Here is a 13706-nt window from a genome sequence, read left to right on the forward strand (position 1 = left end):
ATCAATGAGAGGTAGTGTCATCAATGAGAGGAAGTGTCATCAATGAGAGGAGGTGTCATCAATGAGAGGAAGTGTCATCAATGAGAGGAAGTGTCATCAATGAGAGGAGGTGTCATCAATGAGAGGAAGTGTCATCAATGAGAGGAAGTGTCATCAATGAGAGGAAGTGTCATCAATGAGAGGAAGTGTCATCACTTTTCAGGGTCAAGTAACCATTTTAAAATTCCATGACTTTTCCAGGTTTTCCATGACTGTAAGAACCCTGTTATTACTGTAAATATTAACAGGATTATTTAGTGTTGTGTCCTTCCGTGTCGAGGCTTCGATGCGCGTGTCGAGTAATCAGGTAGATTTTGGTGAAGCGTATCGAGGCTTGTGTCGATGACGTATGCGGTGACGTTCGAAGCCTCTGAGCCGGCCGTACCACGTGACTGATTCAGAAAATGGTTCGTGGGTTTGCCGTGCGATTTGAAATATAAGGGGCAGCGAAACCCAATGGATTTCCCCCTTCCTCTCTGTACAGCTTCATGTGTGCCTGTGAAAGGGTATTTTATAAAGCAGGCGAAATAGTCTCAAAAAGCCCAGCACTGTAGAAAAGTTCTTATTTTTACTTAAAAAATTGGACACATCAACATGGACTAGCGGAGCCGAGGCTCGAACCACCGATCCTCTGACTGAAAGTTGGATATTCTAACCACTGACCCACAGTCACATCACAACCCTCTCCCAATTGGTTTCGAGTTTTGATTTTGACCCCGCCAATATATCATAAAGATAGACACAATATGTATTGGCGTCACAAACATCATTCATTCAATTTAAAGCTTCACACACCAAAGCCATGGTGTCGTTATGATCACTGCCTGTTTTACATGTATTGTCCACTTGGTGGCGCAGTAGAGCAAATGAAGCTCCATGAAGCTTCGGCCCATGAGCGAACCAATTGGATGGAAAGCTTCAATGCTTCAGGAAGCTTCATCTCGCCATCACTAGGATTATTGTCATTGTTTTGAATACAAAATATATCCCCGACAATCTATACATTTTTCACGATTCATTTATCTGGGCTGCCACCATAACAATAATCATAGTTAGGGCTGAGGGATCAAGACCATCTTTTGCCATCTTCCCTTCGTACTGTATAAGGGTCTGAGGACCTACAGCTGAAAGCTAAACACAAATCAGGTTTTAAAGGTAGGATAATATTGGTGTAAGTATACAACATCATTAATATTGATATGCACATGCAGGGCAACCAAAGATGAAAGAGTGAAGAAAGTATAAGTGATTTATTTCCAACTCGTAGATACTAAAACAAACTGTGGGACATAGAGAAATCCATCGAGCGAGGCGAGGCCTGAACCAACACGAGCAGAAAGACTCCCTCTGATCTCAAAGGGAATCCAACTGGATGAGTACCGGGTGTTTCCTCCGGTGACCCGGGTCTCTGGACTACAGTGGACTGGAGAAAGGAAACCTCCCCTCAAAGCTTCTGTCCACGTTCTCCAAAGAGAGAAACGGCTCAGATGGTCAGAGATGAACAAAGAAGCGAATCACCTTCTTGATGTTTTACAGCAATTGGAATGTTTCATTACTGCCACCTTCCGCTTCTAGTTTCCTTTCATTTTAAAGTCCAAACTTAGCACCGCCTCCACTAGACTTTAACGTTATCGTCTCGTCTTCCTCGTGGATCTCCTGCGTGATAACAGGAAGTGCATGTTGTTAACTTGACTTCATAACCAAGATTTCACAAAGCCCCTCACTTGTTGGTTCCCGTCTTAAAGCTTGTGAATCACAGCATACTAAAATGTTGCTTTGACTAAATTGCTCACTCTGCTCTAAGACCAATTCAACAGTATATACATAATCAAACAATGAGCTGTTCTTTTATTGAATCTCACTTTGTAGCTCAGCGACTGCAAAACGTCCTTCCTTCCTGTTTAAAAAGAAAAAAAGAGAACTTCCTCAGCTTTGCGCCTTTAATGGAGGTCCCTCTGGTTCTAAAATAAAATGCCAAGTGCTGGGACCGAGTGATGCTTGAGATGTTCCCCAAGAGCAGCAGAAAGAGACGTGCATACAACAAATAGGAATTTATTGTTTTAATTCACATTCAGCTCAGCCATGGATCAATCTACACAAAGCTTATTTCACAGCTCTAAATTCGAGTTTGTCTGCAACAAATGTACATCCACTCCCATAAAATATATGGCTACAGCGATGGAAACTATTCTCACATACAAAGATAGAGGTGATGGTTGGTTGTAACTGACTTTTAGCGGACTGTTAACACAGATGTACAGGGAAAAGGCAAGATAAGAAAAGTTTATTTCAAAGTGCTGCTGTTCACTTCTGGGTAACTTCATCCAACTTGGGCTCTGAAAAACAGAAAGTAGAGATATGAACTCAGTGCAAGTTTGATTATGTACTCACTTTTCTATTGTCCAAGTCCCTAATGCTACTTGGGCTAGTCTTCATGTCACAGACTACTCAGATTGAACGTTTTCTGAAACGTCAAACCAGTTGATCATCAGTAAAAACAGCACAACATTTAAAGCAAAAGGGCTTTTCCCCTGAGAACAGGAGGTACATGTTCTAGCATTCTACCCATGAACTAGGAATAGGTCTTCTGTACCAGAGGGAAATTCAAACTATTACATTAGTCATACTATATATTTTTTCCCATACATCCCTAGTAATTTAGGAACAGAGTGCTGCCGTGAGGCGCAACTGTTCCATTTGCTCAAGGGCACTTCAACATGCGAACTATGTGGAGACCAGGGATCAAACCGCCTACCTTGCGGTCGCAGAACGACTGCTCTACACATGAGCCACAGCCACCTTATGGCGGTGTAACAAGAACCATGAATCAATATATATATATATGTTGTTTTTTTTCACTCACCTGTGAATCTGAACTCTGGGAAAGATGCGAGGTCTCCACCACCATAGAGTCTCTGGAGCTTCGCTACCTCCTCTGCCAAGGCCTTTTCGTACTCTGACCCTGCATCCACCAGTCCTCCAGTAGCCCTGTAGGAGGACAGAGACGAGGTAACCACAAAGCTCCATCTCATTCTCTCGCACAATAAGTGCATTATATGGCCGTGACACACACACAAACACACCAGTACACGTTCAGTCAGTTCAAGGATGCGTTTTCTGACCTACAATGGGATCCAACATGACGTAGTCACCACATCCCAGAGGCAAAAGGGGAGACCATCAAAGTGAGAAAGATGTTGGAAATGGGTGTTATTGAGGAGTCACATAGAGCCTGGTCCAGCCCAATTGTTTTCCAACTCCCAAATTGGATGGCACTTATAGATTCTGCAATTATTTTAGGAAATTGAATGAAATCTCAAAATGTGATGTCTACCCCATGCCGAGTGGCTCGGCCCAGTCCGTCTGCTCTTGAGCTCCCCAAGGGTTACTGGCAGGTTCCCCACAGAGAAGGAGCCAAGGAAAAGACGGCCTTTGCTACCCCGGAAAGCGTGTATCCAGTTTTTTTATTTAATAATATTAATAAATTATACAAATTGTCAATATTTGTGTTTTTCAGTTATGGAATACACCCAGTAATATCTGTAAAATAGGATATCTGCGCAAAGAAAGACGGGTCTAATAGCAGTTTATCCAATCACTGATTAAAGATATAAACCTGTGATCCAATCAGTGTCCTACAACAGACTTCAGTCTCATTTGGCCCCAGGCTGCGCGTTCCCGTCTCTCCTTCTCCTCAGGCAGACGAGGTACCCATGATAGCAACACGACAGCGGCGTGTGAGCACTGCTCTTCAAAGGAGAGACCAAATGCTAACTCGGTATAATCTCTCCTCCAACACCCGTTTGAGAGAAGACCTTTGGTGGAGAAACTACAGGTGAATCACCTGGTCCCAGATCAGCCAGACCTCACCGTAAGACAACAGACTGGCGTGAAAGGAGCAGCTTGAGCTTCTGTGCAGACGGCTAAGCTACACCAGGAAGGTGTGGCTAAGCTAGCTGCTGGATACAGAAGTACACAACATAAAAAAAAAGAAAATCTGTGCTAACGCCGTATTTTACTTCCCATGCTTGCTTTTTAAATCAACGTGGACCAATCCAGCATGGACAGATACGAGAGTAAGGGACATGAAGCACTTTAGAAAACGTGAGAACGCCAGGAGGACACACATGGATAACTCCGTCAAGCTACTAAGCTAGCATATCAAGCTAAGTCAACGTCGCTACCCACGGACACCGGACTGTGGCGAAGAAACACAATTACAATACATTTTATCCAAAGCAATTGATTGTGTGAGGTTTTATGGGGCTTTTGAGTTGGCCTTGCATGTGAGACTGACTCCCGAGTGCTGCCGGAGCACCGTAACAACAAGGTCGAAGACGGCACAATCGAGCTGTTGGAAGGCACGCTGTCGGTATTTGATATGTACGTAACCCGATTTGTGTTCTGGCTTCAGAAACTGTTTGTCAAGCAATGTTGTCTTTACTAACGGGTCATGTTCCACAGTCTTTTAAAGTAGCTGTAATTAAACCTCTTCTTAAGAAGCCACTCTGGATCCAGAGGTGTTGGCTAACTACAGACCTATCTCTAACCTTCCCTTCCTCTCTAGGATACTGGAGAAGGTAGTCACAAACCAGTTGTGTGATTTTCTACATAACAATAGTTTGAGGAGTTTCAGTCAGGATTTAGAAAGCATCATAGCATGCCATTATGCTTTGGATGGTCATTGAAGAGGTCAGTGTTAGATGAATAACACACAGGGGCCTCGAGTCATCCCGCGATTCCTTTTACACTAATGACCCACTTACTGTTCATTATCCCAATTATAACATCACAACTTCCTAAAGAGATCGATAATTTGAGACATGTAAATCTAAAAATGATATTATGGACCTCAAAAAGGTGCGACTTTGGACATTGAAGCACACACAGTTTCCTCAGCTGTGATCAGCGGAACTGAAAATCTGAAGCAAATGTTGTTTATTAGTTTTCCAAATACCGAACATATAACCGTCATCTGAATCACCTGTGTGGGGCAAACCTTAAGCCAACTTCTATTGCATGTCTTAGCAGTTGAACCTGTGCTTGCATTTGATCATTTTAAATCTCTGCTACGTACAGGTTAGCTGAACCCGTTAGTGCCCTGGAAAGTTGAGAGAAAGAGACGGGAAAAAAAGCTGCTTTGTGAGGTTCGTGAGACTTACTGGCTTTTGGTAGAGTACTCGCGTATGGAGTCCAAGAAGATCTTCTGGATTGGGTCCATTTGAGCTGAGAGTCAAAGGAAGACAAATACATTAAAACACATTTCACAGAAAAATACTCCAAAACCAACTTCATGCGCCTGGATATCGGTCCATTTGGCTCCAACAAATAAATAAAACAACCAATCAGATTGGAACTGTAACCCTCATGCACATAACACCTGGGAGTGGTAGACAGAGCAGCCAAGAACAGGGTTCAGATCGGAAAGAAGGTGTACAAGTCAGTTGACAGGTTAAAAAGGTTGCTGTGATGGGTCATGCTCGGCAACAAATTACCACAGCTGCTGTAAGGTATAGGTTGCAAACAATTAAACAAAAAATCTTAACCGTGAACTCGAAGAACAAATGTACAAATCTTCAAGTTTGGCTCCACACACGGCAACCAGGGTGCTTTTACCGTGAAAGCAAGTTTACATTTACACATTAAACGTAACAAAATACACCCAACAATAGACCACACATGGATTCATTTTAACATGCAACTTCTAAATAAGTGACTTGTGTAAGGGACAAAAGGAGAGGAGAGAAGTTTGAGGAAAAACATAAAAATAAGGTAACAGCTTGCAACCTTCTCATTCACACCTGGAAACAGTTTCTTTAACATTATGTTCAACAATCACCAATACAAAATCAAGCAGAACAGTTCCATAAAACCATAACAAATCTGGGAGATGTGCTGAAAATGATTTTTCTATCAAACTGGAAGATATTTTGAATTAAGACTGGGAATAAAAGGGGGGATCTTAAAACTACATAAAACATCTGTATGAGTAAATTGTGGGAGGAGGAGTTCAGAGTTACTTATGCAGGAAGGTTAAAAGACTTTGACAACAAAAGAAATGACTGCATTAAGCAGGCAGATGGTAGTAACTGAAGAAGACTACTGAAATGAACCATGACAACAAGCCGGAGGCAAAATGCTGTGCAGTTAAGGCATGCATCATATGCTAGATGGCTGAAGCAGCACAAACACATGAGACAATGAGCTGAACTAAAGCTAATTAAAAGTACTATGGCATGAAGAAGGGAACACATGGTTTAAGGTTATGGGTTAGAATGCAACACTGAGGGACTATAAGGAACAACCTGTGCCAGGACACAACAGAAGTGTGTTTGTGATGTCAGGTATCTTTACAGTTTATCTTTACGCTCATCACAAACGACTACTGTATATTCATAGAAATGGTGATGAAAATGACTGCTGGTAGACTGCAGAGTCCACAGGAAAAGAAGGGTTGTAGTGGGGGGAGGGGAACGGGGGTTGTAGCGTGTACCCTCAAGCGGCTCAACAGGTTCAGCTGGGGCGTCCGCCTGCAGCTCCTCTCCTGCAGCTTCAGCCACCGCTGGAGCCGGATCCACCAGCTCCTCGGTGCTCTCCACAGGGGCAGAGACCTCAGCTGCAGCCTCAGCTTCTACTGCAGCAGCTTCAGCTGGAGCAGCTTCAGCGGGGACAACTTCAGCAGCATCTTCCACAACAGGTACAGCAGGAGTTTCAGGAGCAACTTCAACAGGAACTTCAGCAGCAGGTTCGACAAGAGGTTCTGCTGGAGCCGCAGCGGCAGCTTCAGCAATAGATGCTACAGCTTCAACCACTGGTGCAGCTTCGGCAACAGCCTCAACAATGGGTGCAGCTTCGGCAACAGCCTCGACAACAGCCTCGACAACGGGTGCAGCTTCGGCAACAGCCTCGACAACAGCCTCGACAACGGGTGCAGCTTCGGCAACAGCCTCGACAACGGGTGCAGCTTCGGCAACGGGTGCAGCTTCGGCAACAGCCTCGACAACGGGTGCAGCTTCGGCAACAGCCTCGACAACGGGTGCAGCTTCGGCAACAGCCTCGACAACGGGTGCAGCTTCGGCAACAGCCTCGACAACAGCCTCGACAACGGGTGCAGCTTCGGCAACGGGTGCAGCTTCGGCAACAGCCTCGACAACGGGTGCAGCTTCGGCAACAGCCTCGACAACGGGTGCAGCTTCGGCAACAGCCTCGACAACGGGTGCAGCTTCGGCAACAGCCTCGACAACGGGTGCAGCTTCGGCAACAGCTTCGGCAACAGCCTCGACAACGGGTGTTGCCTCAACCGCTGAGGCAGTTTCAGAGAGTTCGACAGCTGGAGGTGCTTCAACCACTGGGGCAGCAGCTTCAACCACTGGGGTAGTTGCCGCAGCCTCGGGTGCGGCTGCAGAGGGTGTGGGCTCTGCGACTGGTCTAGCTGCAGCTTCTGCTGCAGCGGCTGCTACTGATCCTTTCTTGGGAAACTCATATGACTTGTGCTGGATCAGTTTCTCTACATCGAAGTAGGTTTTAGCCTCGTCTTTGTCTAGGACAACGAAGGAGGGCAAACAGACAATATGCATTATGTTTTTAAACATGTATATGGTTGAATGACAAAATGAGATAAAAAGGAGTATAATCAAAAGGACCTTCTGTAAAATGCAGGTAATAAGGCGCATTCTTTTATAAGCATCTACTGAAAAAAAGTCTCATTTCATCTGAAACAAGCCGTGGCGGTTTATAAGCCGCTGTTGCTGCTGCTACCGCTTCTGCCCGAGTCGGGTGTCGAGCCGGGGCTGGTCCTGCTGCCCTCGGTAGTTGTCTGAAAGCTAGCGCTGACAACACTATCGTTTACTTGAGGTCAAACAGTAAATACACAAATTCTCGTGGCAGTGCTCGGGTGCTAGCTGCAGCTGCCACAAGGCTGCCCTGTTTGAGCTCAAGTAAACAACAGTGTTGTCAGCGCTAGCTCGCTAGGTTGGGACCCCTGCCTCTAGGACCGCTGCCGTCAGACCTGTTTTCCATCGCGCCTCCTCGGGTGAGTATTTCACGTGCATTTATGTACCGCATGTCTCTACAACTGCTGCTAAATTTAGAATTAGAAAAATCCACAAATTAGCCGCACCGATATTTAAATAAAAAGTAGTGGCTTAAAACCCACATTTTACGGTAACTGCAACAATAGTGAGAAAGTCAAGTGATCTTCAAAAGCTGTGGAAGGAAAGCCAGAAGGGAAACATTACCTTGGTTAAAAAACTGTGGTTAAAAATGTAAATTGCGTAAAAATAAAAGAAAGTGGGAGGAAAATAGAAATGCGGGTAAATTGCTGAATCAGTTCAAATGGAGTCAATGTTAGCATTGTATTCTCACTGGTGTTGGAAGAGGTTCAAGCAGTAGCGATGCACCTTTACAGTCCCATTAGAGCTACCTGGGCTTTGATACAGAGTACCAATACCATGCCAGTGCTTAATTAATACGCTGTATGCCTCACTGTGTGGAAGTGACTGGGATCATTCTTTATGTGCAGACTGGATTATGTAGTTTAGTTTAAACCAGATAGCAAAAAACAGCCATGTCCTTTGTGACCGTGTGTCCAACTGGACTGCAATTTTTTTTTTACAATTAAATACATTCATTAAGACAGAGACCCTCCAGAGGTTGTTTTTTCAAAATCAGTAATCAAATATCAATGTCGTCAACCTCGTATCCTGTAAAGACACATACAAAAATCTGCAATATATGCCGAATCCAGAAAATGCAGCTAATTCTAATAGCAACATTACACAGGGGCTGTTACCTGCAGCCATGACCAATCAGCTGCTGCATGTCATGCATTGGTGTCATGACTTCATGCATCACCTTTCCTACAACATTGTTCCCAACAATGTCGTTTGACTGTATGTCTGTCAGACGGTCTCAACAGTAATGTGAGCGTTTTAAACTGTTGGCCACATGTTGAAACAGCAGCGACTCTCTGAAACTTACCCGAACTGTTCTTTTTCGACGACTTCTTGGAACCTCCAGATTTTGTGCTGAGGGCTACAGCTGCAGGTGCTCTGTTTAGAGAAATCCAGCTCTCAGCCTGCAAACACTGACACACACACACACACACACACACACACACACACACACACACACACACACACACACACACACACACACACACACACACACACACACACACACACACACACACACACACACACACACACACACACACACACACACACACACACGTCTTACCTTGCAAAAGGAGCAATGACTATCTGAATGTATACTTTAAGTCGGCAGGACTCATTGGGTTGTTAAGCAACAAACTACACTGGAATTACTGGGCCAGCCTGAGTTTCTGGCTTTGTACATGTGACTGGACAGCAGGACCTGTGTAACTTAAACCTTTAGTCCAGTCTACTGTGTAACTTAAACCTTTAGTCCAGTCTACTCTGTAACTTAAACCTTTAGTCCAGTCTACTGCGTAACTTAAACCTTTAGTCCAGTCTACTGCGTAACTTAAACCTTTAGTCCAGTCTACTCTGTAACTTAAACCTTTAGTCCAGTCTACTCTGTAACTTAAACCTTTAGTCCAGTCTACTCTGTAACTTAAACCTTTAGTCCAGTCTACTCCGTAACTTAAACCTTTAGTCCAGTCTACTCCGTAACTTAAACCTTTAGTCCAGTCTACTCTGTAACTTAAACCTTTAGTCCAGTCTACTCTGTAACTTAAACCTTTAGTCCAGTCTACTCTGTAACTTAAACCTTTAGTCCAGTCTACTCTGTAACTTAAACCTTTAGTCCAGTCTACTCTGTAACTTAAACCTTTAGTCCAGTCTACTCCTTAACTTAAACCTTTAGTCCAGTCTACTCCTTAACTTAAACCTTTAGTCCAGTCTACTGCGTAACTTAAACCTTTAGTCCAGTCTACTCTGTAACTTAAACCTTTAGTCCAGTCTACTCGTAACTTAAACCTTTAGTCCAGTCTACTGCGTAACTTAAACCTTTAGTCCAGTCTACTCTGTAACTTAAACCTTTAGTCCAGTCTACTCTGTAACTTAAACCTTTAGTCCAGTCTACTCCTTAACTTAAACCTTTAGTCCAGTCTACTCTGTAACTTAAACCTTTAGTCCAGTCTACTCTGTAACTTAAACCTTTAGTCCAGTCTACTCCGTAACTTAAACCTTTAGTCCAGTCTACTCCTTAACTTAAACCTTTAGTCCAGTCTACTCCTTAACTTAAACCTTTAGTCCAGTCTACTCCGTAACTTAAACCTTTAGTCCAGTCTACTCTGTAACTTAAACCTTTAGTCCAGTCTACTCCGTAACTTAAACCTTTAGTCCAGTCTACTCCGTAAATTAAACCTTTAGTCCAGTCTACTGTGTAACTTAAACCTTTAGTCCAGTCTACTCCTTAACTTAAACCTTTAGTCCAGTCTACTCCTTAACTTAAACCTTTAGTCCAGTCTACTGCGTAACTTAAACCTTTAGTCCAGTCTACTCCTTAACTTAAACCTTTAGTCCAGTCTACTCCTTAACTTAAACCTTTAGTCCAGTCTACTCTGTAACTTAAACCTTTAGTCCAGTCTACTCCGTAACTTAAACCTTTAGTCCAGTCTACTCCTTAACTTAAACCTTTAGTCCAGTCTACTCCTTAACTTAAACCTTTAGTCCAGTCTACTCTGTAACTTAAACCTTTAGTCCAGTCTACTCTGTAACTTAAACCTTTAGTCCAGTCTACTCCGTAACTTAAACCTTTAGTCCAGTCTACTCCGTAACTTAAACCTTTAGTCCAGTCTACTGCGTAACTTAAACCTTTAGTCCAGTCTACTCTGTAACTTAAACCTTTAGTCCAGTCTACTCTGTAACTTAAACCTTTAGTCCAGTCTACTCTGTAACTTAAACCTTTAGTCCAGTCTACTCTGTAACTTAAACCTTTAGTCCAGTCTACTCGTAACTTAAACCTTTAGTCCAGTCTACTGCGTAACTTAAACCTTTAGTCCAGTCTACTCTGTAACTTAAACCTTTAGTCCAGTCTACTCTGTAACTTAAACCTTTAGTCCAGTCTACTCTGTAACTTAAACCTTTAGTCCAGTCTACTCTGTAACTTAAACCTTTAGTCCAGTCTACTCCGTAACTTAAACCTTTAGTCCAGTCTACTCCGTAACTTAAACCTTTAGTCCAGTCTACTGCGTAACTTAAACCTTTAGTCCAGTCTACTCTGTAACTTAAACCTTTAGTCCAGTCTACTCTGTAACTTAAACCTTTAGTCCAGTCTACTCTGTAACTTAAACCTTTAGTCCAGTCTACTCTGTAACTTAAACCTTTAGTCCAGTCTACTCCTTAACTTAAACCTTTAGTCCAGTCTACTCCGTAACTTAAACCTTTAGTCCAGTCTACTCCGTAACTTAAACCTTTAGTCCAGTCTACTCTGTAACTTAAACCTTTAGTCCAGTCTACTCCGTAACTTAAACCTTTAGTCCAGTCTACTCCTTAACTTAAACCTTTAGTCCAGTCTACTCTGTAACTTAAACCTTTAGTCCAGTCTACTCCGTAACTTAAACCTTTAGTCCAGTCTACTGTGTAACTTAAACCTTTAGTCCAGTCTACTCGTAACTTAAACCTTTAGTCCAGTCTACTGCGTAACTTAAACCTTTAGTCCAGTCTACTCTGTAACTTAAACCTTTAGTCCAGTCTACTCTGTAACTTAAACCTTTAGTCCAGTCTACTCGTAACTTAAACCTTTAGTCCAGTCTACTGCGTAACTTAAACCTTTAGTCCAGTCTACTCTGTAACTTAAACCTTTAGTCCAGTCTACTCGTAACTTAAACCTTTAGTCCAGTCTACTGCGTAACTTAAACCTTTAGTCCAGTCTACTCTGTAACTTAAACCTTTAGTCCAGTCTACTCTGTAACTTAAACCTTTAGTCCAGTCTACTCCGTAACTTAAACCTTTAGTCCAGTCTACTCCGTAACTTAAACCTTTAGTCCAGTCTACTCATAACTTAAACCTTTAGTCCAGTCTACTGCGTAAAACAGGACTTTTGGGCGATCTCAGATAGTCTGCATTGATTTGAATCCAGAACAAGAGAACCAACAACATAGTTTCATTTTTGGGGTGCAGACACACAAACTGATGTATCCGGTCATTTTTCCAAAATAAAACATCTTTCCGCCATTTTTTTCATTCATTCTGTGCGGAGCGGTACCGGACTGCGGCCCGGTGGTTGGGGACCGCTGCTCTACACCCCCACATTCAGAGTTTGATGGTCACCATGGCTCACCAGGGAGCCCCGATAGTAAATAGTTATGGCTCAGTAGCACCAGGTGTGCAGCAGGTTTAAGCTGAACCTCCGATATGAGCACCTCTAGTGGCAAGAAGGGGATTTCTACAGGACACCCGAGCTGGGTTTAGAGACAAACCAGTCTTGCTGCTAAGCTTATGACAAACAGCCCCAGGTGTCTCTGCTGGATCCCTGTTCTAATGTAGTTCACGATTAAGATGTTCCCACCTTCAGAACGGCCCACGTGTTGATGAAGCTACTGCACCTGCACATGACGCACTATAATTCAAAGAGTCTTGGGGCTTCCCATATGTTCTCACCATCGTATGCTCTTATTGGAGTCAACGGTAGGCTATATGATATTTACATTGAAATCTACTGTATGCTGTATTGCACCATTCCAGCACATTGACATGTTTTGTGCATCATTTATGAACATCTCCCCAGGACCGGACACGGCTCCATCTTTTGAAAGGTTGGGTTGTTCCGAGTTTGTAATGACCTCACAGCTCAGTGTGGTGCAAGTGATTAAAAACATTAAGCCTTGAATCCATTTCTGACACAAATGAGACTCTTCCAAGTGAACATGCCCAGCAGCATTTAAAGAAGGCCAGATCCCAGTGCGCCACTTGCTCTTTACACTGTTGAGCAGGCGGCTTCATTGACGGTGTTGGAGGAGAAGCTCCAGCAGACTGCCTGCTGGAGCTTCTCCTCCAACACCGTCAATGAAGGAAAGAGAAACATGCAAAGCACCGAGCAGCCGAGAGCAAAGACGGTTACCTTGACACAGCCCAGTCGTCCTATCCTCAGCAAGGAAGCCGCCATCTTTCCGTACAGCCTGCCTGTGCTGGACATCAAGTACACATGAATCAAGACGAGCCTCCCCAACACCAAATGTTTCCAACGTGGAACTTTAGCAAGTTTCCATCAGCACCGAGCAAGAAAAACAGAGCTGCGACACAACAACCTCCACAGACAGCTCTGGTGACGCGTGACCTTGTCTCGGCCTGCAGCCAAGAGGACTGCTCTGTGAACGCAACGGGGACAACATGTGGCTGTTACCTTTCGATAAGTAGGAAGGGTGTGCGCTTCTTCTCGGCAGGTCGGGTCTCAGCGGCAGGTCGGGTCTCAGCGGCAGGTCGGGTCTCAGCGGCAGGTCGGGTCTCAGCGGCAGGTCGGGTCTCAGCGGCAGGTCGGGTCTCGGCAGCGTGGACGTGGATCTGCCTCCTTTTAAAACACGCTTTTATGGAGCTCACACATGAAAGGGAGTTCCGCCCCCTCCCGACCCAAGCCAGCGGGATCACCTTGCCTCTCTTTTGACACTACGGTGAATATGGGACCGTGCTGTGGTTCTGCAGGGTTCGGTGAGGGGTCTGTGGTTCTGCAGGGTTCGGTGAGGG

General features: G+C 44.1%; 1 protein-coding gene across 1 annotated transcript; it reads right to left on the reverse strand.

Moving 5' to 3' along the window:
* Positions 1-2090: 2090 nt before the first annotated feature.
* On the reverse strand, positions 2091-13618 carry LOC306747964 (uncharacterized protein). Its single transcript, XM_079231071.1, has 7 exons — positions 13369-13618; positions 13087-13153; positions 9019-9124; positions 6533-7579; positions 5202-5265; positions 2903-3027; positions 2091-2375 (listed from the first exon to the last, which is right to left on the reverse strand). Exons 2-7 carry the CDS (start codon positions 13129-13131, stop codon positions 2344-2346), a joined length of 1419 nt encoding a protein of 472 aa, XP_079087197.1. The 5' UTR covers positions 13132-13153; positions 13369-13618; the 3' UTR covers positions 2091-2343.
* Between the last annotated feature and the right edge of the window lie 88 nt (positions 13619-13706).

The sequence above is a fragment of the Taurulus bubalis genome (genome assembly GCF_910589615.1).
Source record: "Taurulus bubalis genome assembly, chromosome: 15".
NCBI classification, from domain to species: Eukaryota; Metazoa; Chordata; class Actinopteri; order Perciformes; family Cottidae; genus Taurulus; species Taurulus bubalis.

Bases quoted from the DNA above. Each gene is read 5' to 3' on its own strand.
- LOC306747964 (XM_079231071.1), bottom strand. From the start codon at position 13,131: ATGGCGGCTTCCTTGCTGAGGATAGGACGACTGGGCTGTGTCAAG. The intron at 9,125-13,086 runs GTAACCGTCTTT...TGTGTGTGTCAG, and splicing joins GACGACTGGGCTGTGTCAAG to TGTTTGCAGGCTGAGAGCTG. The intron at 3,028-5,201 runs GTAAGTCTCACG...GTCCTCCTACAG, and splicing joins GAGTACTCTACCAAAAGCCA to GGCTACTGGAGGACTGGTGG.